General features: G+C 43.4%; 1 protein-coding gene across 2 annotated transcripts in view; it reads right to left on the minus strand.

Annotated features, from left to right (window-relative positions):
• The window catches only part of LOC124001508 (connector enhancer of kinase suppressor of ras 3-like), a 67988-nt gene that overhangs the window by 14445 nt on the left and 28827 nt on the right, over positions 1-24716 (minus strand). Inside the window, exons 1-12 of one of the 2 annotated variants that reach the window (XM_046308336.1) lie at positions 21827-22557; positions 20759-20800; positions 19444-19563; positions 18894-18953; positions 17520-17588; positions 17168-17314; positions 13933-14069; positions 13082-13275; positions 12907-12993; positions 7077-7339; positions 3553-3590; positions 2006-2048 (exon numbers count right to left, since the gene is read on the minus strand). In XM_046308336.1, the coding sequence (XP_046164292.1) occupies positions 2006-2048; positions 3553-3590; positions 7077-7339; positions 12907-12993; positions 13082-13275; positions 13933-14069; positions 17168-17314; positions 17520-17588; positions 18894-18953; positions 19444-19563; positions 20759-20782 (1182 nt within the window). In that variant the 5' untranslated portion in view covers positions 20783-20800; positions 21827-22557. Of the gene's footprint in view, positions 1-2005; positions 2049-3552; positions 3591-7076; positions 7340-12906; positions 12994-13081; positions 13276-13932; positions 14070-17167; positions 17315-17519; positions 17589-18893; positions 18954-19443; positions 19564-20758; positions 20801-21826; positions 22558-24716 lie in introns of those variants that run through there. The other variant, XM_046308335.1, reaches the window with a different exon arrangement.

Below are 24716 nucleotides of genomic sequence, written 5' to 3' on the forward strand. Positions count from 1 at the left end.
ATGTGGATGCCTCCATGATTGCGGATAATCATGAAGGAATCGTAGATAATGATGAGAAAGGTAGACGCAGAAATATCATACCTCCCATTGTTGTAATGGTGAGAGGTTAGCATTTCTTGGGGTATGATATTTGTGTCTAACTTTCTCACTCATTATTTACGATTTATTCAGGATTATCCGTAATCATGGAGGCATCCACATTATTGTAGAAGTGTTTAGAAATATTTTCTAATCTTATTTACTATAAAAGTGACCCCAAAATGCAACAATACATTACTTACCAATCATTTCTATGGAGTACAGAGCCCCACCCCCCAACATATGGGTCTCTGTCCCAATTATTTTGGAGCTCACTGTATGTATGCATGAAACTGTCCGTCAGACCTTTTTTAGTAATATTGTTCTTATAAAAAGTGTGTAGTTCAGTCCTTGCCTATTGATATGTATTATGTCATGTTTTATGTGGACCTCAGGAAGAGTAGCCGCTGCTTCAGCAACAGATAATAAAACACTAGATCACAGGCAGAGAGTTCCCTCTTGGTCCACTTATGGTTTTCTGGGAGGAAGTATGTGGGGAAATCAAAACTCTTCTCTCCCTGTGGGGAGCACAAGCCGTAGCCATAACATTGTCTGCATGCGTGAGCAGATCTAGCGCTCTGACTGGGGCTGTAATGTTTGTGGATGGAAGCTGCTATCTGCTCCGAGGTTTGAAAGTGGTGGGTTCTCCCAGTGCTGGGAGACTAGTGGCAAACCAGACATATTCCTGGAGAGGACAACTATAATATAGAGGTTACCCTCCTCCTCGTGTCCCCCCTGACCTCAACTCTCATGGGGCTCATTTCATGCCCCATTGTGCCCAAAAAGTGACAGGCATAATATAGGGACATACAGGCAACACTTGTGTATAATACGTCATCCTGTTGACTTGACATTCATTGAATTATCACACTCTTTGCTGTGGACCATATACAGTATACCCACAGTCTGCGCAAACAATTACACTTGCCATAATCATGCTGGTATTACATTCTACTAAAGCCATCACTATTGAATCAATTTCACAAAATATACCATTATGGATGCTCTCTCCCTCCCTCAGTCTCTCCCTCCCTCAGTCTCTCCCTCCCTCAGTCTCTCCCTCCCTCAGTCTCTCCCTCCCTCAGTCTCTCCCATAGTCTCTCCCTCCCATAGTCTCTCCCTCCCATAGTCTCTCCCTCCCATAGTCTCTCCCTCCCATAGTCTCTCCCTCCCATAGTCTCTCCCTCCCATAGTCTCTCCCTCCCATAGTCTCTCCCTCCCATAGTCTCTCCCTCCCATATCAAGTAACACCATTGTCATTAAGGTAAAATGAACTGGGCCATGGCTTTTTTTGTTTTCAAATGGAAAAGATTGCTGCTACTGTTCTCATTCCTTCTAGAACAAAAGTCTTAGCATGTCGCATTAGAATGATTTAGCACTGAACTTGTTTTGTAACATAAAAAAGCACAGTGGGGGAAATTAAGTAAGCCGTCCGCCACTCATGTCAGAGTCCAATAGCCTTCCTGGGAATGTAGATTTGTCACAGCATTCTGGGCTAAATCTCCCGCCACTTTCAAGGTTAGCTATTAACTGATATTATTAAACTGGCAATGAAATTGCCACCATTATGAAGACCATGAAGGATATGGATAATGGTTTAGTGTTTGTACCAGGTCGCTTGTTAATCTGTGGTCGATTCTCTCTCACACTCGTTCTCACTCTTCTCCTCCAAAAACGACCCTTTAATTGATAGAGTATGGCAGAGTTATAAATCTATCACTGTTCATTGAATTGTGAAATCAATGCTAAGTATGTGTGCTTCATTCATCACATGAGTACTCCAGGGCTTCTCATCACCATTAACAGGATCATGGGGGATTGGGATGTGGGGATGGAGACCAGGAGCCACTCTGAACCAGTGGGGTAGAGAGAGTTCATGGACACAAACCAGATTATTTTAAGGCTCAGGGGTCAGACATGTCCTTACCGCTTGGGAGAAGGACCAGGATCGAATATGAGGTTGGCTGTATCTGGTGAGAAGAGAGGAGGCGGCAAGATTAGAAACAAAGCATCTAGCATAGAATCTAGACTAATGACAATTAGTCCGTGGGCACATGGGTAATATTCACTTGTCCAAACCACTCATTCTACCCCCTGCATCAACCTCAACATACACTTACTATACCATTTTGGTTTTGGATGACACATACAGGAAGTTGAAAATCACCAACACATACTTAGTGCATCCTTGGCTCATACATAGGCACTTACTGTCTTTATCTAGCCTCCATTTCAGTTAACTTTCATATACGCAGACAAAAATGGGTATTGTGGCCAGATTATTTTCTCTCTGTGTCGGGAGGACACAGACAGGCAAAGAGCCACGTGTTTTTCCCTGTCTGATGATTCTTTCCCCCCAGTGGCAGTAAATTCAAAACTTGTTTGATGGTCTCAGAAGGTTGGTTTAAGATGGCTGAGACATGGTGAGATTTATGATCAGTCCTTCAGCTAATACGTCTGTGGATGTGCCCGCCTCTGATTTTTTAGAAAGGGCTACTGAAAATAATTAACTTGTTGTCTGTAAGTGGATTAGCTAGATACTTGAGTGTCCTAAATTTATTGAATATTCATAATCAAGTGTTTCTGCTGTTACATGCAAATAATCACTCAATTGTCTACTATATTGTGTAACAGTGTGATCTGAAATCTGTGCAATTAGGACAGATAAGGGTCTTAATATGTGGGCACGCATCATGTGTGACAAACAAGCAGAGAATGAGGGGGTCTTAAAATAGCAGTTTGGGGTGTGCGAGTGTGTTGGGATTAGTCATCAATCCCAGTGTTAATGAGTGCAGTCACACCTCCTCAGGCCCAATGAGAGGCTCTACCAAACAGACAGGGTGATCCTTCTACCATCGTCAGTCAGTAGGTTGGAGCAGCTACAGTATTTATAGTTTGTTTGGAAAATCATGTTTTGTTATAACACTGTCATCATTTGGGATTCCTCTTGTAGGAGGTCACCGAAGTGAGGTCAATTTCATTTCAATAAGGGGAATAAAATATGATTGGTGGTGTCTTCAAAGATTAAACCCAAATCCCTAAAATAAGAACTATCCTCATTCAGAGCCCTCTATTTCAACACAGAAGGATCTGCCCTATTCCTTCTGGGTCTTAATCATTCAAAGAAAGTCATGCCTTGCGGTTGTAACACTACCTGTCTGATCTAGCATGTGGTATCCCAGTAGTCTGTTGGTCTTCTTGTCTGGTCATCTGACACCATGAGGCTGAGGTTAGTTTTCTTCCACAATTTTTTTCATTTGTCATTCAAATCCAGTTCAGAGCACCCACCCCTGGCTTGGTTAAAAACATGCCACTACTCCCTGACTGACTGGGGGCTCCAGTCAGATGTCACCAAATATCAGGGGTATTTGTCCTATCTGACCTCGTACTTCACATGCTTACAGTACAACACACAAGCAATTGAGAATGGGTTGTTATGAGTGTTATGGTTGACATAATAACGTGACCACCCACCTGTTGGGGAAGCCACTGCTGGAGCGCCTGTCAGACACCTGTGAGTGACGGACACAAAGAACGAAGTTAACTCATTCACTACCCAGACAGCACTGATCAACAGTTACTGGCCTTCTGAGTCACTTTCTCTGCATCTTCTGTTCTTGTGGGTTAGAGACAACACTAGTCTGTCTTGCCCATATCGTAGAAAGGCATTAGAGACAACACTAGTCTGTCTTGCCCATATCGTAGAAAGGCATTAGAGACAACACTAGTCTGTCTTGCCCATATCGTAGAAAGGCATTAGAGACAACACTAGTCTGTCTTGCCCATATCGTAGAAAGGCATTAGAGACAACACTAGTCTGTCTTGCCCATATCGTAGAAAGGCATTAGAGACAACACTAGTCTGTCTTGCCCATATCGTAGAAAGGCATTAGAGACAACACTAGTCTGTCTTGCCCATATCGTCGAAAGGCATTAGAGACAACACTAGTCTGTCTTGCCCATATCGTCGAAAGGCATTAGAGACAACACTAGTCTGTCTTGCCCATATCGTAGAAAGGCATTAGAGACAACACTAGTCTGTCTTGCCCATATCGTAGAAAGGCATTAGAGGCAAGACCTGCTCTACAGTCACTTAAAAATCCTTAAATGTTTTAAGAACATCTATGTGGCTAATTTAGAAGTTTTGATTTACTAAATGTGTTAAGTTGGACAAATCGCTCATTCGCCTCCAAAGCTTAACATGTAAAAAAGAAAAATAGAGAGCACGTCATTAAACACACCAACATTATTTCCTTCAAAGAAAATGGTGAAAAGTAATACATACAAATCTGTCAACATGCATAACATCTTTCCCTTTTCACATGAACATAATGCATGGCTGTGGCTTTTGTTAGAAGTGAGCAAACAGTGCAGGGAGAAGCAAAGAGCAGGCTGTATTTTCCCCCACCACAAACATGCAGATTAGTTAAGGACCGCAGGTTGCCATAGCTAGGCAGGCTAGGGCAGGGCACTGAAGGTTAGAAGGAAGAGAGACTAAAACAAACAGACAGGGGGCACCCAGACAACCAGTATAATCATGCAGGGAAAAAGGTAGAGGGGGAGAAAGTTGTGAGATTAATGTGGAAATATGACAAAGTCAATGTTGTTCTTCTTGTCTAGTATTATGATTTTCAAAAGCCAAATTGGTCTGCCAGCTTTTTTGATCAAATGTAACAAATAAAATAAAGTGAGTCCCGAGTGCAATTCAGATGTAGGTGAAAAGGCGTACAGAGGTTAAGAGTATATTTTAAGCAAGCTATCTTGACAGTACAATAAGACATATGCTTCACTCTCCTTAATTAGAACGTAGGGTCCATTTAAGTTTGAAATAAGGCAGTTGCAGAAGCATGGCCAGCAGAGAGAGAGACAAGGTAACTTTAGCTTGACTATCCAGTTTCACCACATGCTTCAAAAAAACAGAAGTAGAGTTCATTCTCAAAAGGTCAAAGCAAATTAGGCCAGATCATAACAGCTTTAAATTCCCCTTCCAAGGTGAATAGCCACTGAAAGTAACAATGCTAACACCTTTCATGCAAATGGTTGGTGTGGAGATTTGACAGATCACCAACCTATAACAATGTTTAATCTAGTTCTTCAGTAAAAATAAATTAAATAAAGACAAAACAAATAAGAAATGGAATCAACTGGACCTTTAATAATATACTATCAAAATGTTACAAAAAAGGTACAATTGTGTTTGTTACATTTCTTGACATGTCGTGGTATTGAATAATACTGTCAGTTAAACTCTGGTGTTGATACGCTTGTTATAAGCTATCCATAGTCTTACTAAGCTATCTGTGCTGATTACAGAAGACTGCCTGGCCAGTGAATCCAGACAAGCAGCTGTTCGCATCCTTTGAGCAGGGTGATCACAGAGCAGTGCGTCTACAGAACAAGGCAGGACATGGGACTGTACAGAGGAGTGCATAGCCTTGAACCCAGAGATAATAATTGCTGGTGATGTTGAAACAGTATTTTGTCACCTGCCATGCAGCATCAATCTGTGACTGTAGAGAGTTCCGATATGCATAGCTTTTAAAAAGGCCACCATTGGCAGTGTAATTTAACTGAAAGGTAACAAGGGCCTGACATGTAAAGACAAACAGTAGAAATACAAGTACAATAGAAACCTGGAAACTCTTTTCTTTGTATCTCAAATAAAAATCAAATCTAAAACTCCCTGCAAAAGTGTTTGATTGTTTCTCAAAAATAGTGCTATACAGTGCATTCGGAAGGTATACAGACCCCTTGACAAGATTCTCTGTTCTGATGAAACCATGATTGAACTATTTTCCCTGAATGGCAAGCGTCACATCTGAAGGAATTCTGTCACCATCCCTACTTTGAAGCACGGTGGTGGCAGCCTCATGCTGTGGGGATTTCTTTCAGCGTCCGGGACTGGGAGACTAGTCAGGATCGAGGGAAAGATGAACGGAGCAAAGTACAGAGAGGTCCTTAACAAAAACCTGCTCTAGAGCGCGCAGGACCTCAGACTGGGATGAAGGTTCACCTAACAGGAAAACGAACCTAAGCATACAACCAAGACAACGCAGGAGTGGCTTCGGGACAAGTCTCTGAATGTTCTTTAGTAGCCCAGCCAGAGCCCGGACTTGAACCCGATCTAACATCTCTGGAGAGACCTGAAAATAGCTGTCCAGCAACTCTCTCCAGCCAACCTGACAGAGCTTGAGAGGATCTGTAGAGAAGAATGGGGAAAGAAAATCCCCAAATACAGGTGTGCCAAGCTTGTAGCGTCATACCCAAGAAGACTCGAGGCTGTAATCACTTTTAAAGGTGCTTCAACAAAGTACTCAGAAAGGGTCTGAATACTTATGTTATTTTTGTGTTGTTTTTGTTGCAACAATGTCAACACCTTTTTCTGCTTGGTCATTACGGGGTATTATGTGTAGATTGAGGAAAAAATGAATCCATTTTAGAATAAGGCTGTAACGTAACAAAATGTGGAAAAAGGGAAGGGGTCTGAATACTTTCCGAATGCACTAAGTAAAAACAAATATATTTTAAAAAGTTCCCATGAAGATACAAGGCTGATATGTCCCAAAACATTCCTCTTGTCCATTTGTAGACAGATAGACAGACATTTCCTTTTGGTAAAACATCTAGCTCCAAATATTATTGTTCTCATGCATGTCCTGGGTTTGGCAGCCAGCGCATTAAATATTCCTATATTTATCTGATTGTGTGGCTGAGATGGGATTGGTTGGTAGTCGGTGGAGTACTGGGATTGGTTGGTAGTCGGTAGGGGACTGGGATTGGTTAGGAGATGATGTATCAGAATGCAGTGAGTTAACTACTAAAGCAGTTTGGTTGTGGAGCAGTACAGTAGTAGTAACACCGGGAAGGCAGGGAAAAAGTGAGAGAGAAGGAGAGCCCACTGCAAACAGTCGGAGGACAAAAAAAGCACTGAGGAGGACAAAGATAGGAACAGGAAGCCCATCAGTGAGTCAATAGCTTAAGCCGTGTGATCCAACTGACCAGAAGCGAGGGCTCTGCCGGGGGGCGTTTGGAGGCGGGGGCTATGGGTGTCTTTTTGCTGTCCAGGTCATGGTCCTGGTAGGGGATGGTGGCGCTGTGGTGGAGGTCCTGGTTGGCAAAGTAGCGGCTGCCCCGGATGTGGTCCACCCCACGGACCAGCTGCCGTTCCCCCACTGGCCTGTAGGGCTGCGCCACTGATGTGACCTCCTCAGCGATGGTGGGGATCCGCTCATTACTCAGGTATCTGTACAGTAGATCCTCGCCTGGAGGGGAGCGGAGGGAAACACACATCTTTAGTACAATTGATTAGAATGTAATGTACAAAACACACATTACTGAGAATAGGTTGTTGATTTTAAGGCATATCTTCAGTAGGCCTAAACTGCATTAAGAGAAGCACTATTAAATAAAATGAGTACAATTGATCTCTACAGCATGTGTTAGCCATGCAATGACAGAGCACTGCACAGGCATCTAGGCCAATTAAATCATTCTCCCTCTCCTCTACCATTGCAGTGTAATTGGGTTTCCAGCAGTGAGAGACTGTTTGATAGCTCTGTCTGCATTCACAACTGTCGGTCCTCTCCAGGGGATGAAGAACTGATCTTCTCGGTGTAAACCAGGGGTTTAAAAAAACAGAAAAGAACTAAGATCAGAAGCGGGAACAAAAGTGATCTATACTGTTGATCTATACCGGAACAGAACTGTTATTTTAAAATGGGAACTGCGTAACAATGTTATTTTACCTTCTATACCAGGATATATGGAAACAGCCACAGGATGGTTTTTCAATAACCTTCTAAACTTCTGTAAAATTGTCATATTTGTAGCTACTTTAAATAAATACCTGCAGTCAACTTGTGCAATACGTCAGGAGATAGATTGCCTTCATTTCACCGGTCACATTCTTATACATAATGAAGCTTACCGAAGCTCCCCCAGAACACGTGTTTTTGTAAATCGCACAATGGGAGAAAGTGGGTAGCAGGTGAGTCCAGCTGTGTATTGACAGGGGTCGTGTTTTATATTGAAAGTATGTTTTTTTGCTTCAATAGAGTGATCAGGGACGTGTAACTAAAGTCTTCCTTCACAGAAAATACATTAGCCCAACACATTCGGCAGAAAATAGCTTAATTGTCATCAGATGACAACAGAAGTGCAACACTATTTGGCTAGCGGACACACAAGTAAATGAACTTACAATGGAAAAAAAACTATGCATGGCCATCATATTTTGTCATGTTTATCATTGAAAGAGAGGAACCAGCTACATTTCCTTATGTTTTGCTTAAATTTAATCCTGCATTTTACAGGAGAAAAGTAGGCTGGCTACACCGAGAAAAGTACCAAAGAAAAGTAGACTGGCTACCCCGAGAAAAGTACCAGAGAAAAGTAGGCTGGCTACCCCGAGAAAAGTACCAGAGAAACGTAGGCTGGCTACACCGAGAAAAGTACCAGAGAAAAGTAGCTACACATCAGTCAGAGGGCTATCTTTTGATAGAATGCCCATTCGTGAATTATCATCCGAGTGCAGAAGTGCAACTTAAGCACAAAATGTATTTGATGCTGAGCAAAAATTACAATAACACAAATTTTAGATCTGCATATACAAAACGCAGCAAGATATTTCTTAGGCGTTTAAATCTTTTTTTCCTGCGTGAAAAACAAAGTACTATGAGTTAGGGCGACCCTTAAGTTTAACTTGCTCGTTATCTATACTGAACAAAAATATAAAAGCAACATGTTAAGTAAGTGTTGGTCCCATGTTTCATGAGTTTAAATAAATGATCCCAGAAATGTTCCATACGTACAAAAAACATATTTCTCTCAAATGTTCAGCACAAATTTGTTTACATGCCTGTTAGTGAGCATTTCAAGAAGCTGATTAAAAAGCATGATCATTACACAGGTGAACCTTGTGCTGGGGGACAATAAAAGGCCACTAAATCTGCAGTTGGGCCTTGCTCCCAAGTGGGTGGGCCTATGCCCACCCATGGCTGCACCCCTGCCCTGTCATATGAAATCCATAGATTAGAGCCTAATTTATTTAAACTAACCAATTTCCTATATGAACTGTAACTCAGTAAAAGTTTAAATTGTTGCATGTTGCATTTATAGTTTTGTTCAGTATAAGTGGCTGAAATAATGTCACAGGCAATGTTCCCTCTAAGCACGCAGCTCCTCCAGGACTAGTGCAAAAATAAAATATCAGAAGCACGAGAGATTGAACACTCAAATTTCTAGAGTTTTTCCCTTTAATTAAAAGGAACGGTTCACCCATTTTGAATGTTTATATTGGTTTTGTGCATCTCTGAACGATGTTCTATCGATTCCCTGGGTCAATTCATGTTTTCATGCATATCTGAGATATTGCTGTTCAACAAGGCAGAAATCTGTCCGGTTTGACGTAGCACCGTGATAGTCGCTCTCACTACACTGGAAGTTAATAGCAATACAACTTTTAGATTACGAAAACTTATCATACATGTCAGATTTCAATACTGGCCGGTGTCATAACGCAGTAGGTTGTCTTCTCTCGAATGAGCCATTGATCCTACTTTTGGGGAGGCCCTCAGTGGCACAAAAAACAACCAACCAACAAAAATGGGTCACAACTCTTGCAGCTCTGTCGCACGCTGGGCCAATACATAGGAGTCTTTTTAAAGTCTACCATTGACCTATGGTAGGTACACGATGAAACCAAAATTGAACTTTTTGGCAACAATGCAAAACGTTATGTTTGGCGTAAAAGCAACACAGCTCATCACCCTGAACACATCATCCCCACTGTCAAACATGGTGGTGGCAGCATCATGGTTTGGGCCTGCTTTTCTTCAGTAGGGACAGGGAAGATGGTTAAAATTGATGGGAAGATGGATGGAGCCAAATACAGGACCATTCTGGAAGAAAACCTGATGGAGTCTGCAAAAGACCTGAGACTGGGACGGAGATTTGTCTTCCAACAAGACAATGATCCAAAACAAAGCAAAATCTACAATGGAATGGTTCAAAAATAAACATATCCAGGTGTTAGAATGGCCAAGTCAAAGTCCAGACCTGAATCCAATCGAGAATCTGTGGAAAGAACTGAAAACTTCTGTTCACAGATGCTCTCCATCCAACCTCACTGAGCTCGAGCTGTTTTGCAAGGAGGAATGGGAAAAAATTTCAGTCTCTCGATGTGCAAAACTGATAGAGACATACCCCAAGCGACTTACAGCTGTAATCGCAGCAAAAGGTGGCGCTACAAAGTATTAACTTAAGGGGGCTGAATAATTTTGCACGCCCAATTTTTCAGTTTTTGATTTGTTTAAAAAGTTTGAAATATCCAATAAATGTTGTTCCACTTCATGATTGTGTCCCACTTGCTGTTGATTCTTCACAAAAAAATACAGTTTTATATCTTTATGTTTGAAGCCTGAAATATGGCAAAAGGTCGCAAAGTTCAAGGGGGCCGAATACTTTCGCAAGGCACTGTATATAGTCGTGGCCAAAAGTTTTGAGAATGACACAAATGTTCAAACTCTGCTGCCTCAGTTTGTATGATGGCAATTTGCATATACTCCAGAATGTTAAAGAGTGATCAGATGAATTGCAATTAATTGCAAAGTCCCTCTTTGCCATGCAAATGAACTGAATCCCCAAACAACATTTCCACTGCATTTCAGCTCTGCCACAAAAAGGACCAGCTGACATGTCAGTGATTCTCTCGCTAACACAGGTGTGAGGGTTGACGAGGACAAGCCTGGAGATCACTCAGTCATGCTGATTGTGTTCAAATAACAGACTGGAAGCTTCAAAAGGAGGGTGGTGCTTGGAATCATTGTTCTTCCTCTGTCAACCATGGTTACCTGCAAGGAAACACGAGCAATTACCATTGCTTTGCACAAAAAGGGCTTCACAGGCAAGGATATTGCTGTCAGTAAGATTGCACCCAAATCAACCATTTATCGGATCATGAAGACCTTCATAGAGAGTGGTTCAAAATGTTGTGAAGGCGGCTTCAGGGCGCTCAAGAAAGTCCAGCAAGCACCAGGACCATCTCCTAAAGTTGATTCAGTTGCGGGATCGGGACACCACCAGTACAGAGCTTGCTCAGGAATGGCAGCAGGCAGGTGTGAGTGCATCTGCACGCACAGTGAGGCGAAGACTTGGAGGATGGCCTAGTGTCAAGAAGGGCAGCAAAGAAGCCACTTCTCTCCAAGAAAAACATCAGGGATAGACTGATATTCTGCAAAAGGTACAGGGATTGGACTGCTGAGGACTGGGGTAAAGTAATTTTCTCAGATGAATCCCCTTTCCGATTGTTTGGGGCATCCGGAGACGAAAAGGTGAGCGCTACCATCAGTCCTGTGTCATGCCAACAGTAAAGCATCCTGAGACCATTCATGTGTGGGGTTGCTTCTCAGCCAAGGGAGTGGGCTCACTCACAATTTTGCCTAAGAACACAGCCATGAATAAAGAATGGTACCAACACATCCTCGGAGAGCAACTTCTCCCAACCATCCAGGAACAGTTTGGTGACCCACAATGCCTTTTCCAGCATGATGGAGCACCTTGCCATAAGACAAAGTGATAACTAAGTGGCTCGGGGAACAAAACATCAATATTTTGGGTCCATGGCCAGGAAACTCCCCAGACCTTAATCCTATTGAGAACATGTGGTCAATCCTCAAGAGGCAGATGGACACACAAACAAAAAACAAATTCTGACAAACTCCCAAGCATTGATTATGCAATAATGGGCTGCCATCAGTCAGGATGTGGCCCAGAAGTTCATTGACAGCATGCCAGAAAAACGAGAAAAAAAGTCCAGAAAATCACATTGTAGGGTTATTTATGAATTTATTTGCAAATTATGGTGGAAAATAACTAGGATATGAAAATCTGGATACCACCCAAACTTACTGCCTGCCAAATGAAAATCTTTGCCAGTGTTTGTTGTGTGTTTTGGCTACCTGCTCCTCCCCCTCAAGCATTGGCTACAGTAGCGTGATTCAGAAATTAGGGAGAGAGGTTTTAATTACAGAAGAATGGATTAACTTTTTCAATGCTAGTTAAGGTACTATAGCTGTTTCACTTTGGATTTTCTAACTAAAATAAAGCAAGACGTGTTTTTAATTCAGGTACTGCTCTGCACACACAAGCTTGTTAGCTAGCTAGCTCTGGTCCAACATAAAGCCAACTCTCTGAAGTTCAAAGACGTTCAAAAGTCCTGTGTAGAAGTCTCCACTCCGTAGGTATATTTCTGTGGGCCTAATTCAGTTAATGCATGTCATAAGATGCCCAGCGCTTCAGGCCAAGCCTCCTCCAACACCCTCTCACCATAAACTTGTCTGTCCATCGCGCATTTAAACAAATATTGCTTGCTCGCTCGGCTCTGCTTGGCTCTTTCTGCACTGATTGGTGAAGTAATTTAATGTCAAGCTAACTTTAAAAAATAAATTGATTTCAGAGGTTTAAAAAAGGAATCGAAAAGAATCGAATAAACCCAAACGTTTTTTTGGTTCGAACCATTTCATAACTTTATTTTGCAGGTTTGAACGGTGAAACGGAAGAAAGGGAACAACATGGTAGTTCCAATCCCTAGTGTAAATCTCTCAGGCTCTGTTGACACTAATCACATGGTTCATTCATTGGTCAATTAAGTAGAGGTACCAGTCCTCCAAGGTCATCGGAGGGGTAAATTCTACCATGGGTTCAATTATTTAACCGTTGAAGGTATGAATTGGATAATCTGAGGTTGTGGTCAATTAGTTTACTGTTGGTTGATTACTGTCAATTGTTCTGAAATTACTCAGAAGATGGGTGGCTGGCATGTGTTTCTTACCTTTCTGGCCTTGTGCCCAGGGCTTGGCATAGGGGTCTGCAACTCCAAGACACGTGTCCACTGGCATGGAGAGGGGGCGTGGCTTACCTAAGCAGGAAGAACAGAATTGTTTTGAATATTGGCTTGAATTCTAGAATGAGTGGGTATGTCGTCATTGTGGGGGGATAACACTAACCACGAGATGAGGTGTTGCGTTGCCTCATCCTGGGCTGAATGACATTGGCCTCGATAGGGTAGACCACGCCCAGCTTGTCGTAGTCTGCGATGGTGAAGCGTCTTTGACTCTCCAGGTCCAGGAAGGAATTGGGCGACTCTGAACCCTTTGGTCTGTTCTTATTGATACTGGAGTAAGAGCTGATCTTACCCTCTCTGTGGAAAGAAAATGATCAGCATTAACGTCCCATTTCAAATAGGTGAGAGCACAAGGAAGGAGATCAAATTAGTACAATTTGTTTTATGCTGTTGCTCAGTCCCTAACTAAAGTTGCTCTGGATATAGGAGTCTGATAAATCGCTAAAACTTAAATTCAAGATGCAAACAACAAAATCAACAACCTGTTGAATATGATTCACCATCTGAACATAGCAACAGCCTGGTCACTGCCATACACAGAGGGAAGGAGAGAGACAGCGAGAGAGCGAGAGAGATGGAGGCAGATGAAACAAAGGCTGTTGCATAACGTGTCGAGCGGAAAGGGATGAATGTGCTCTGTTGTAGGGGTTTATGGGTGAAAGGCCAGAGATCGGGGGCTGAAACACTCCTTTTCCAGACCTCAAAGGCAGGGAAATGGAGCAGGAGAAAGTGCTGGAGAATGGAGCGCCGGCTGTCTATGGGTGCACGGCTCCCTCAATGCAGGGTTACAGGGACCCACAAATACTTCTAACTCACCCTGAGGTGTAGATTCAGGCTAGGAATTTTTACAGAACCCAAAGTACTCTAGGCTTATGACTAGGCCTGGTTAAATGCCTAGGAAGACCCCTGACCCTAGTGTATGGCAGTGATTGGAGAAGGGGGTGCAGGACTTACAGGGGTACACAGCGTGGGGTGTAGGGTACCGAGGGGGGAGGGGGGATGTACAGGTCCAGGATAGCGGGTTTCTCCTTCTTGGTGGCGCTGTCCGTGGAACAACCTGGAGACTGGGGTTTGTTCAGGGAAGGCGTGCTCTGAAAAAAAAACATTCAGTCAGAAAATGCTTCCCTCAGAACCTATTGTAACTGTTGGTGGGCAAACGGTCAGCAACATAGCTACAGCAAATGGATAGATGTCTCAAGAGGTATCTACTTTCTAGGAAATCTACTAACTTGTTGGCAAGGAACAGCGTTTCTCCCATATGTCACATCCTATTGTCTACTCTAGCTAATTGCTTTTGTCTTTTTAAACTTCCAACATTCATCATCAGAATTGATGTCTTATTATCTCAATTGTCTGCTACTGTATTTACATTCCCTGGCCAAGGAAATGTAAACACTACTTGTTAGGAAAGAGGTGGCTCAAGATATGGCCGGTCCTACATTATAGCTGCATGCGTCTCTTTACATCTACAGTGCATTCTGAAAGTATTCAGACAGGTTCACTTATTCCACATAGTTTCATTACAGCCTTATTCTAAAATGGATTAAATATGAAAAGAATCCTCAATCTACACACAACAACTGAAAATTACAAAGCAAAAACTTTTTTACAAACAAAAATACCATGTTTACATTAGTATTCAGATCCTTTGCTATGAGACTCGAAAACTGAGCTCAGGTGCATCCTGTTTCCATTGATCATCCTTGAGATGTTTCTACTACATGATTGGAGTCCACCGGTGGTAAATTCAATTGATTGAACATGATCTGGAAAGGCACACACCTGTCTATATAAGGTCCCACTGTTGACAGTGCATGTCAGAGCAAAAACCAAGCCATGAGGTCGAAGGAATTGTCCATAGAGCTCAGAGACAGGATTGTGTCGAGGCACAGATCTGGTGAAGGGTACCATAACATGTCTGCAGCATTGAAGGTCCCCAAGAACACAGTAGTCTCCATCATTCTTAAATTGAAGAAGTTTGGAACCACCAAGACTCTTCCTAGAGCTTGCCAAACTGAGCAATCGGGGGAGAAGGGCTTTGGTCAGGGAGGTGACGAAGAACCCAATGATCACTCTGACAGAGCTTTAGAGTTCCTCTGTAGAGATGGTTGCCCTTCTAGAAGGTTCTCCCATCTCCGCAGCACTCCACCAATCAGGCCTTTATGGTAGAGTGGCCAGACGGAAGCCACTCCTCAGTAAAAGGCACAAAACAGACCACTTGGCGTTCGCCAAAAGGCACCTAAAGGACTCTGACCATGAGAAACAAGATTCTCTAGTCTGATGAAACCAAGATTGAACCCTTTGGCCTGAATGCCAAGCGTCATGTCTGTAGGAAACCTAGCACCATCCCTACGGTGAAGCATGGTGGCGGCAGCATCATTCTGTGGGGATGTTTTTCAGCGGCAGGGAGGCTAGTCAGGATCGAGGGAAAGATGAATGGCGCAAAGTACAGAGAGATCCTTGATGCAAACCTGCTCCAGAGTGCTCAAGACCTCAGACTGGGACGAAGGTTCACCTTCCAACAGGACAACGACCCTAAGCACGCAACCAATACAACGCAGGAGTGGCTTCGGGACAATTCACTGAATGTCCTTGATTGGCCCAGCCAGAGCCCGGACTTGAACCCTATCAAACATATCTGGAGAGACGTGAAAATAGCTGTGCAGAAACTCTCCCCATCCAACCTGACAGAGCTTGAGAGGATCTGCAGAGAAGAATGGGAGAAACTCCCCAAATGCAGGTGTACCAAGATTTTAGCATCATACCCAAAAAGACTCAAGGCTGTAATCGCTGCCAAAGGTGCTTCAACAAAGTACTGAGTAAAGGGTCTGAAAACTTTTTGCTTTGTCTTTATGGGGTATTGTGTGTAGAGTGATTTGTTTTTTTCTCCTCATCAATCAATTTTAGAATAAGGCTGTAACATAGCAATATGGAAAAAGTGAAGGGGTCAATAATTATATTTGGGGAATGGAAGGATTTGAATGGGAATTCAAAACAGCTGCTGCGGCATACATTTAAGAAACTATACCATTCTACCACAGCTATGTCGGCATTTTAGAGCCACACTACTTGGTAAATTGACCATGTTCAGTTTCACTCTCCATCAAGCAGATCATAGTACGTCTCCCCTCTCCTCCTCCCCCAATAAACAGCCTACCTGTAGAATCCAGTGTCACTCCTGAATCACTGTGTGTTCCATCATTGTTTAACACATTGACACATCTCATTATAAAACCCAAGATGTGGCGCTTTTGATTCCTGACATCTTGTTCAAACACGACAGGTGAACAAGTCCCGAATGATCCAGTATCTTTGTGATGAGAGGTTCTTTGTTAAGTGAAACCAGCTCTGCTTTGATATCATGTGATCTGATCTTTCCAGGGCAGAAGAAGCCTCCAGAGGCATGACAAGGCAGTGCCAGGACCAGCACACAGGTTGGGTTACAACAGTGTATTGTTCCCTATGGAGACCCAGTCACTGCAGGCAGGGCTCAGGTGCTTGGCTGTGGCTAAGAGCTCAGCAAAGTCATCATTGTCCACATATGAGAGAGTGGTGAATTCGATTACCATTACATAACTTCATTAACACAGGATTTGTCTGGACCTTCGGAGACTTGATTCTCCTCGTCTCCACTAACTCAAATCTTAGTGGTTTTGACCTTCTCAAAAGAGGGTGTACCCAAGCCCTTTGTGAGCTGAACCATTGAGCGGCCCACTGAGAGACTTGTCTTCCATGGAAGCTCGCCGACTAGCCAACCTAACCCACATAAATAAAGCATGGATCACTAGTGATTCCCACCCTACATTACTGCCAGATGTTGATCTGGTTCTACAACCACCACCACATACACAAACCACTCAAGACATTTGTTCCTCTCTCTTCTACTCTCTTCTACTCACCATTTACCCCAGTGGTGGAGAGCTCCTGTCTCTGCAGACTGACTCACAGACTGCTGGCTACAGCCACTGATGACCCAGTAAGAGGGACATCATCATCACTGTGAGAGTACAGTAGTTGTCCTCAGCCCTGTGGCCCTCTCTCTGGGTGGTTCCTACACTTGTCTAGACTTGTTACAAACACATCTCCCTACTCCCCCATAAGGCACATTTAACAAAAGGTAATATGAACAATAACAATCACACTGCCTTAGTACATCAAAGTAAAATATGAAGGGATTTAGAAGGTTCACCTGAGCCATGGGCGGTTTCCAACGCATGTTCTTGAGGGGGGCCGGTGTGAACCCACAGGTGCCTGTAGGTCTCTTCTTCAGCAGCAGGACTACACCTTTAGGGTCCTCTCTCAGCTTCCCCACCAGGTTCTTCAGCTGCCAGCCCACCTGACAACACACAGAGTGTCAGCAATATATCCTTCTGTAGCTGTGTAGTGAACGACAAGGGCCAGATTCTAACTTGAGACACAAATGTGTGGTTTTAAGTGAACGTGTGAGCCGTGGACAGTCTCAACCCTTCTATAGCACTATAGTCAATTGGAGGAGTGGTGTGTGTGACAGGTGTCAGATATAACAGGTGCTGGGTGCTCACCACTGTCTGCTGGTTGACCTGGATCACCTCGTCACCTCCATGGATCTTCCTAGTCATGTCCGCGGGAGACTGACAACACAAAGGAGAAGATTAGTCTACCAACAGACATCACCTACATGTAATATTAGCTCCTGGATAATTCCACATGTATCTGTGTTTGCTTTGTCAGAAGTGCCACGTATGGGCTTGTTACAAAACAGACCTACTTCATAAGCCCCTGAGGAAATATACCTTCAATATAATTCTGACTACACAACACAAACACCCTTCTTAATGAATGGGTTGTCACATTATACATGACACATTTTGCATGAGAACGTCAAAGCAATTAATGAGTCATGATATATGATGAATTAGGGTTTGATAAACGACGGAAGGCATGATAATTAGGCTGTATTAGCTAGCGCTGCCACATTACTCAGTGTTCTTCTGATGCGGAACACTAGGAGGATATTTTACTGTTGGACTTTGGGGTTCTAAAATGGATGACGGAGATGGGAACAGCTATATTATTCAACCCATACAAAACTCAATCCCTCTCTTCACTGCTTGGTAAACACATTTACACTGGTATCCTTGCTCTGGGGTAAACACTTCTGCCCTCGACCACCCTTCACATGGGAGGAGGGCGGCAGGGTGGGTTGTAAAGCAGATGGATTGTTTGAAGCCCACCCTTAACTGTCCCCAGTGGTGGAAAAACTACCCAATTGTCATACTTTAAAAAAAGATCAAATAAATGACTCAAGTAAAAGTAATATTCCTACTTGAGTTAAAGTATTTGGTTAAAAATATACTTAATATAAGTATCAAAAGTCATTTCAAATTCCTTATATTAAATTCCATTTTTTTAAATGTACCTATAGCCATGGGCACACTAACTAACACTCAGACATAATTTACAAACAAAGCATGTGTGTTTAGTGAGTCTGCCAGATCAGAGGCAGTAAGGACGACCAGGAATGTTCTCATGATAAGTGCGTGAATTAGACTATTTTCCTGTCTTGCTAAGCATTCCAAATGTAACAAGTCCTTTTGTGTCAGAGAAATTGTATGGAGTAAAAAGTGCATCATTTTCTTTAGGAATGTATTGAAATCAAATTAAGAAGTTGTCAAAAATATAAATAGTAAAATACAGGTACCCCCAAAAACTACATAAGTAGTACTTTAAATTATGTTTACTTAAGTACTTTATACCACTGACTGTCTCTCCCTCAGAACTTGACACATGGCAGCCAGTATTTACGCATAATATTAAGAGTTGCTATACCAACTGGATTTATATTGAAAGATGGTGCGTTGACCAGGATGGTGTTCACTAGGACGGCGTGTTCACTAGGATATACTCAGGTATTCCTCTGTGGCCACTATACTTACATGCTCTGTGGTGCCCGTGATGACATGAAGTCCATCATAGGTGGATTTGATGTACATACCCTGTACAAATATGAACACGAGGAACATTAATTATTATTTGTGAGATGGTTGAGTTTGTCTGGTGCTCAACTGTCTTACACACAGAGCCAGGAGTCCAGGCCCACAGAGCCAGTAGTCCAGGCCCACAGAGCCAGTAGTCCAGACCCACAGAGCCAGTAGTCCAGACCCACAGAGCCAGTAGTCCAGACCCACAGAGCCAGTAGTCCAGACCCACAGAGCCAGTAGTCCAGACCCACAGAGCCAGTAGTCCAGACCCACAGAGCCAGTAGTCCAGACACACAGAGCCAGTAGTCCAGACACACAGAGCCAGTAGTCCAGACACACAGAGCTAGTAGTCCAGACACACAGAGCTAGTAGTCCAGACACACAGAGCTAGTAGTCCAGACACACTGAGCTAGTAGTCCAGACACACTGAGCTAGTAGTCCAGACACACTGAGCTAGTAGTCCAGATGGTTTGGGGTTAAACTGAAAACAGGCAGCATTCCTCACCAGTCCCTCCCCAGGCTTGAGGTTGTTGAGCTGAACTTCATCCAAGCATGCTGATTGGCTCATCAGAGGGTCAGAGGTGGTTCTCACGGTCTGGTCACAGATGCTGTTCAAAACCTTGGACTGGAACGAGAAAGATCGGAGGGGACCCTTTTAAGCAACGCAAGAAAACCAAAACAAACAACCCAAAGAATGAAAACAAAATCAAATGGAATCTCATCTCGTTGCTTGTTCCAGTGACTCGATGTGCTTTCCTGATGGCTGTGATTACACGACCAACCCAGTAATGTAATGTCCCGTCACGTGACTGATTCTGTAGCTACCGCCTGACACCTAAGAGGTGTTGTGTCTGTGGCCGTGTTAGAGGGGTGGGCTGGCAGGTCGGCCAGGCAGTCAGGTGACAAGAACAGTCAGTCACTCTGGGGCAATTATCACACTCCCCCAGGGAAGAGGGGAGAAATGAGGGGTGAGGGTCATTAACGTTAACATTAGCTGGTTCTTCAGCTTCAGATACAGCACTGAGAACATGCGGGGGATCCGCCTACGCCCCTTTTCTCCATTCTAGGTCATTATGGACAATCTCACCACCTTGTCATCATTAGTGGGGGCATTTTAGTGATGCTCTGAGAAAAAAGTTGCTTTTTCTTCAGGCGAGTAACAAGCATCATGCCTAAAACACGCACAACACATTTGTGCTTACATACAGATGCGGACGGGACACGAGTTAAACTAACTGATGCACTGAACCAACCTTATTTTAGCTCTAATTTAATTTTGTGTTGACCACACAAGTCTATAACTAGATCCCTTGACAGGAATTTGTAAACAAACCAGAATCAATGAAATGCTACTCACACACTTCAGAATATTCACGATAGATGGGGACCAGTCTGTAACTACAATAGTTTTTCTGGTGCACTTATTTGAACAACAAGTTCAACATGGAGAAGACATCTAAACAGTGAAGAGATTGAGATCTAGCTAGTGTGTGTGTTCCTGCAACAGAGTTCACCGACAGTGTCTGAGAGGGAGGAAGTTCAGTGTGAGCTGTAGAGTCTGGACTGTCAGTGACAGGAAACACTGATTGATGGCCGGGGTGTATTTTAGCCACCTCTTTTACCAGAGGGCCCAAGCCCATGGCCCTGCCTGTACTATTAACTCAGAGGGAGACTGCGCTGAAAGCATGCCACCTAATCTCCATATAAGACATTAGAGATCAACATCTACACAAACGTTCAAACAGACTTGACCTGAGTGCTCCCATAGGAGGTGGGAACTCATTCTAAAGTTGACATAAAAGGAGATGAGATATACTTACAACTTCCAGGATCTTTTCTTCCATCTCGTAAACAGTATAGTCCTGTGGAGGAGTAGACAGATAGGCGGCCTTCTCAATACTCCATCAACAAACAGGAAGAGGTTCTTTCCCCAAATATATAGTTTTTATTTACTAAGTATAGTGAGTCAGTAAATATGATATAATCAAAGATCCAGATATAGGACTGTGGGAGATGGAGAATGGCCTCAAATAAATAGCTTTGAGTCAAATTACATCTCCATATGAATTTGGGGACAATATAATTGCAAAACGTGGTGTGGTGTTACAGTAAACTATAGAGTAGTGTAAATGAAGGAACCTTGCATCTAGAAAACAGGACTTGGAGGCAGCAAAGTGTTACACTGTAGAAACCTTATCATCTAACTTCAAGGTGACCAAAAACCCCTATCCAATCCCAATATTATACCATTTTAGTTTTTACAATTGACTTCCGTAAACAAAAAAAACAAAAACACTGTTTAGCACTGGGTTCCCATGCATTTCATCCTCTAACAACTCAGTCATCATAACCTTTGATCGCCTGGTACTGTCCCATCTCAAAACCTCTCTTGGTCTGTGGACGACACTGTCAACATGGGCCTACACTACATTCTCAAAACTCCTTGATAACCCAAAGACATACGCAAGGATATTGGTTTGTGGACTTCAGCTCTGCGTTGAATAACATCATCCCAGAACCACTACAAGACAAACTCTCCCAATTGAATGTGTCCGGCTCCATCGGTCAGAGGATCATCGACTTCCTGACCAAAAGGACGCAACACGTGAAGCTGAGAAAACACCTTTTCGGACTCTTTATCCCTCAGCACCGGAGGGCCACAAGGACATGTGTTCTCACCTCAACACGATAACTGTACCTGTCAAACTACTCAAGTTTGCATATGATACAACTGGTCGGTCTCAACACCGACGGCGATGAGTCCATGTACCGGAGAGATGACAGTCACAATAACCAGTCACAATAACAGTCACATGGCAGTCACAATAACCTAGAACTCTACACAGACAAAACCGTGGAGATGGTTAACTTCAGAAAACATCCCTCACCTTCTCCCTTTCGAGATGAATGGCTCAGCTGTTACCACGGCGAAAAAAACTCTAATTCCTGGGAAGCATCATCTCCCACAACCTCAAGTGGGAGGACAACATCAGAAGAGTCACCAAGAAGGCACACAAGCGGATGTACTACATTGCTGACCCCTCCCACCACCTACTCTAAAAATGGACCTCTGGCAGGCGGTTCAGGTCACTGACCAGAATCTCCCACCATCCGAAAAGTTTCTTTCCCTGGGCAGTGGACCTCACCAACCAACCATCTGGCCCACAGAGACCAGAGGACTATGCACTCTATGCTGCATACCACATCAAGCAATCTCTGAACTGTACACTAAATAACTACACTTGCACTCTGTTCATCTCTCTGCATTTAAATAGTCATACTGACACTATAATCCACTGTATATCTGCTCATTCTCTGATAGCTCTATGCTCACTACCTAGTTGCATATAATGTATGCTGTCGGTATTCTTTCTTTCTCTAAATGACTGTTTAATGACTGTTTAAGTATCTTGCATTACTCATCTCATATGTATTCTATACTACTCTACTGTATCTTAGTCTATGCCGCTCTGACATTGCTCATCCATATATTTATATGTTCTTAATTCCATTACTTTGCATAGATGTGTGTATATGTTGTGAAATTGTTAGATATTACTTGTTAAATATTACTGCACTGTCTGAGCATTGCTACACCTGCAATAACATCTGCTAAACACGTGTATGTGACCAATAACACTTGATAGATGTGTACGCCGAGGAACTTGAAGCTTTCCACCTTCTCCACTGCGGTCCCGTCGATGTGGATAGGTAGGTTTTCCCTCTGTTCTTTCCTGAAGTCCACAATCATTTCCTTTGTTTTGTTGACGTTGAGGGAGAGGTTGTTTTCCTGGCCCCACACTCCCAGAGCCCTCTCCTCCTCCCTGTAGGCTGTGTCGTCATTGTTGGTAATCAAGCCTACCACTTATGTCGTCTGCAAACTTGATGATTGAGTTAGAGGCATGCTTGGCCACACAGTCATGGGTGAACAGGAGGGGGCTGAGCACACATCCTTCTGGGGCTCCAGTGTTCAGGATCAGCAAAGTGGTGGTGGTGTTTCCTACCTTCACCACCAGGAGGCGGCCCATCAGGAAGTCTGGGATCCAGATGCACAGGGCCAGGTTCAGACCAAGGGCCTCGAGCTTAAAAGATGAGCTTGGAGGGTACTATGGTGTTGAATACTGACCTATAGTCAATTAACAGCTTTCTTACATAGATATTCCTCTTTTCCAAATTGGATAGGGCAGTGTGATGGCAATTGCATCGTCTGTGGATCTATTGGGGCGGTAAGCAAATTGAAGTGGGTCTAGTGTGACAGGTAAGGTAGAGGTGATATGATCCTCGACTAGTCTCTCAAAGCACTTCATGATGACAGAAGTGAGTGCTACGGGGTGATAGTCAGTTCAGTTCCGTTTGCATTCTTGTGTACAGGAACAATGGTGGCCACCTTGAAGCACATGGGGACAGGAGACTGGGATAGGGTGAATGGACAAGGTTTGGACAAGCTTATTTGTGAAAACCAAAGAGGCGGACTACAGCACTGGTTTGTCCTTTAGGGCCAAGAGTTTTTTCCAGCAGTCTCTCCCTATGGAATCATCTTATGATCCGCACTGAGCTGAATGTTTTCTTTCGGGATACCGATGCACATGAATAAATAAAAATGTAACTAGTGAAACCACCAGAACAAACGGAGGAAAACTAATAAGCATAAAATACGGTTTCAGTTTTGGTACCAAAACTATGTTTCCCCTCAATTACTGTCCAACACGGCCAAGGACGTGTGGTGGTTCTGAAAGGAATTTAGCATGACCTCCATCAGAAGCTGGCATACATTTGCCATACATAGGTCTACATTTGGATGAATACGTCAAGCTGAAATGCATTTTTCATTCCAAAAACGGATATGCTAAAAAGACAGATTTAGTAGGTTTGAGGTCAAAAGCAGTATCATAATAAACTGCTTTCTTACATGCAGACTGTTTTATATCAAAAGTAGCCAATGATCACAATGTGAATATAATGCTTGTTGGCATAATCTTTCAGATCTGTGGTTTTTGACAATCCCCTTGAAGTATCAAATTTTCAAAAACAGAACAGAAGCAGTATTCATACAAAAGCCAGATGGAAACCAAGATCTGAGTGAAAGACTGAGGAAAGATTCCCTGGGTAAAGCAGCCGATCCTCAGCCTCCTCATGCCATGGTGGTCCTCCCACAGCAGACTAGGATCAGATGACTCCCCAGGCGGCCCTGCAGCCTTTGATCTGTAACCAGAGACAATTTGTCCAGCCGAGCGATGAAGTGGCAAAAAGAGAAGGCTGCTGGACACCAGTTCAACAAGGAGCCAGTTACACAGCTGACCAGACTGGACAAATGAACAGGATCTGACAGAACAAGAAATCAAAACACAATGTGAGGACTCAGACCTGCCCTCAAGACTTCCCTTCCTCTTACAATGTCTCTCCACCTCTTTACGGAGTGTTACCCACACCTTTTTTGATCCTTTATGCAGGAAGACAGGGCAAGCTCTGACCTCACGGGTCAGATGAGGTGGCTGCAATGGCAGCATGTTTGACGTTTTATTGCTATGCTCGATTGTGTGTGTATACATTGAGTTCATTCAGGCAGAAGGACATAAAGCGATCATCTTTAAAGCCCTGTTCTTGGCGGAGGTTAATTAACAGGCTGTGTAACCTCACGAAGCATGCCCACACCATAAAAATCACAGTTACACTCCCCCTCAGCACCTGTCTGGTCTTTCAGCAGACAAACACCTACCCAAAATCTGTTGGGATGAGAGAGTCCAGGAGTGTGTAAAGCCTATGTCAGATACACAGGTC

Source organism: Oncorhynchus gorbuscha, linkage group LG17 (genome assembly GCF_021184085.1).
Source record: "Oncorhynchus gorbuscha isolate QuinsamMale2020 ecotype Even-year linkage group LG17, OgorEven_v1.0, whole genome shotgun sequence".
Lineage (NCBI taxonomy): Eukaryota > Metazoa > Chordata > Actinopteri > Salmoniformes > Salmonidae > Oncorhynchus > Oncorhynchus gorbuscha.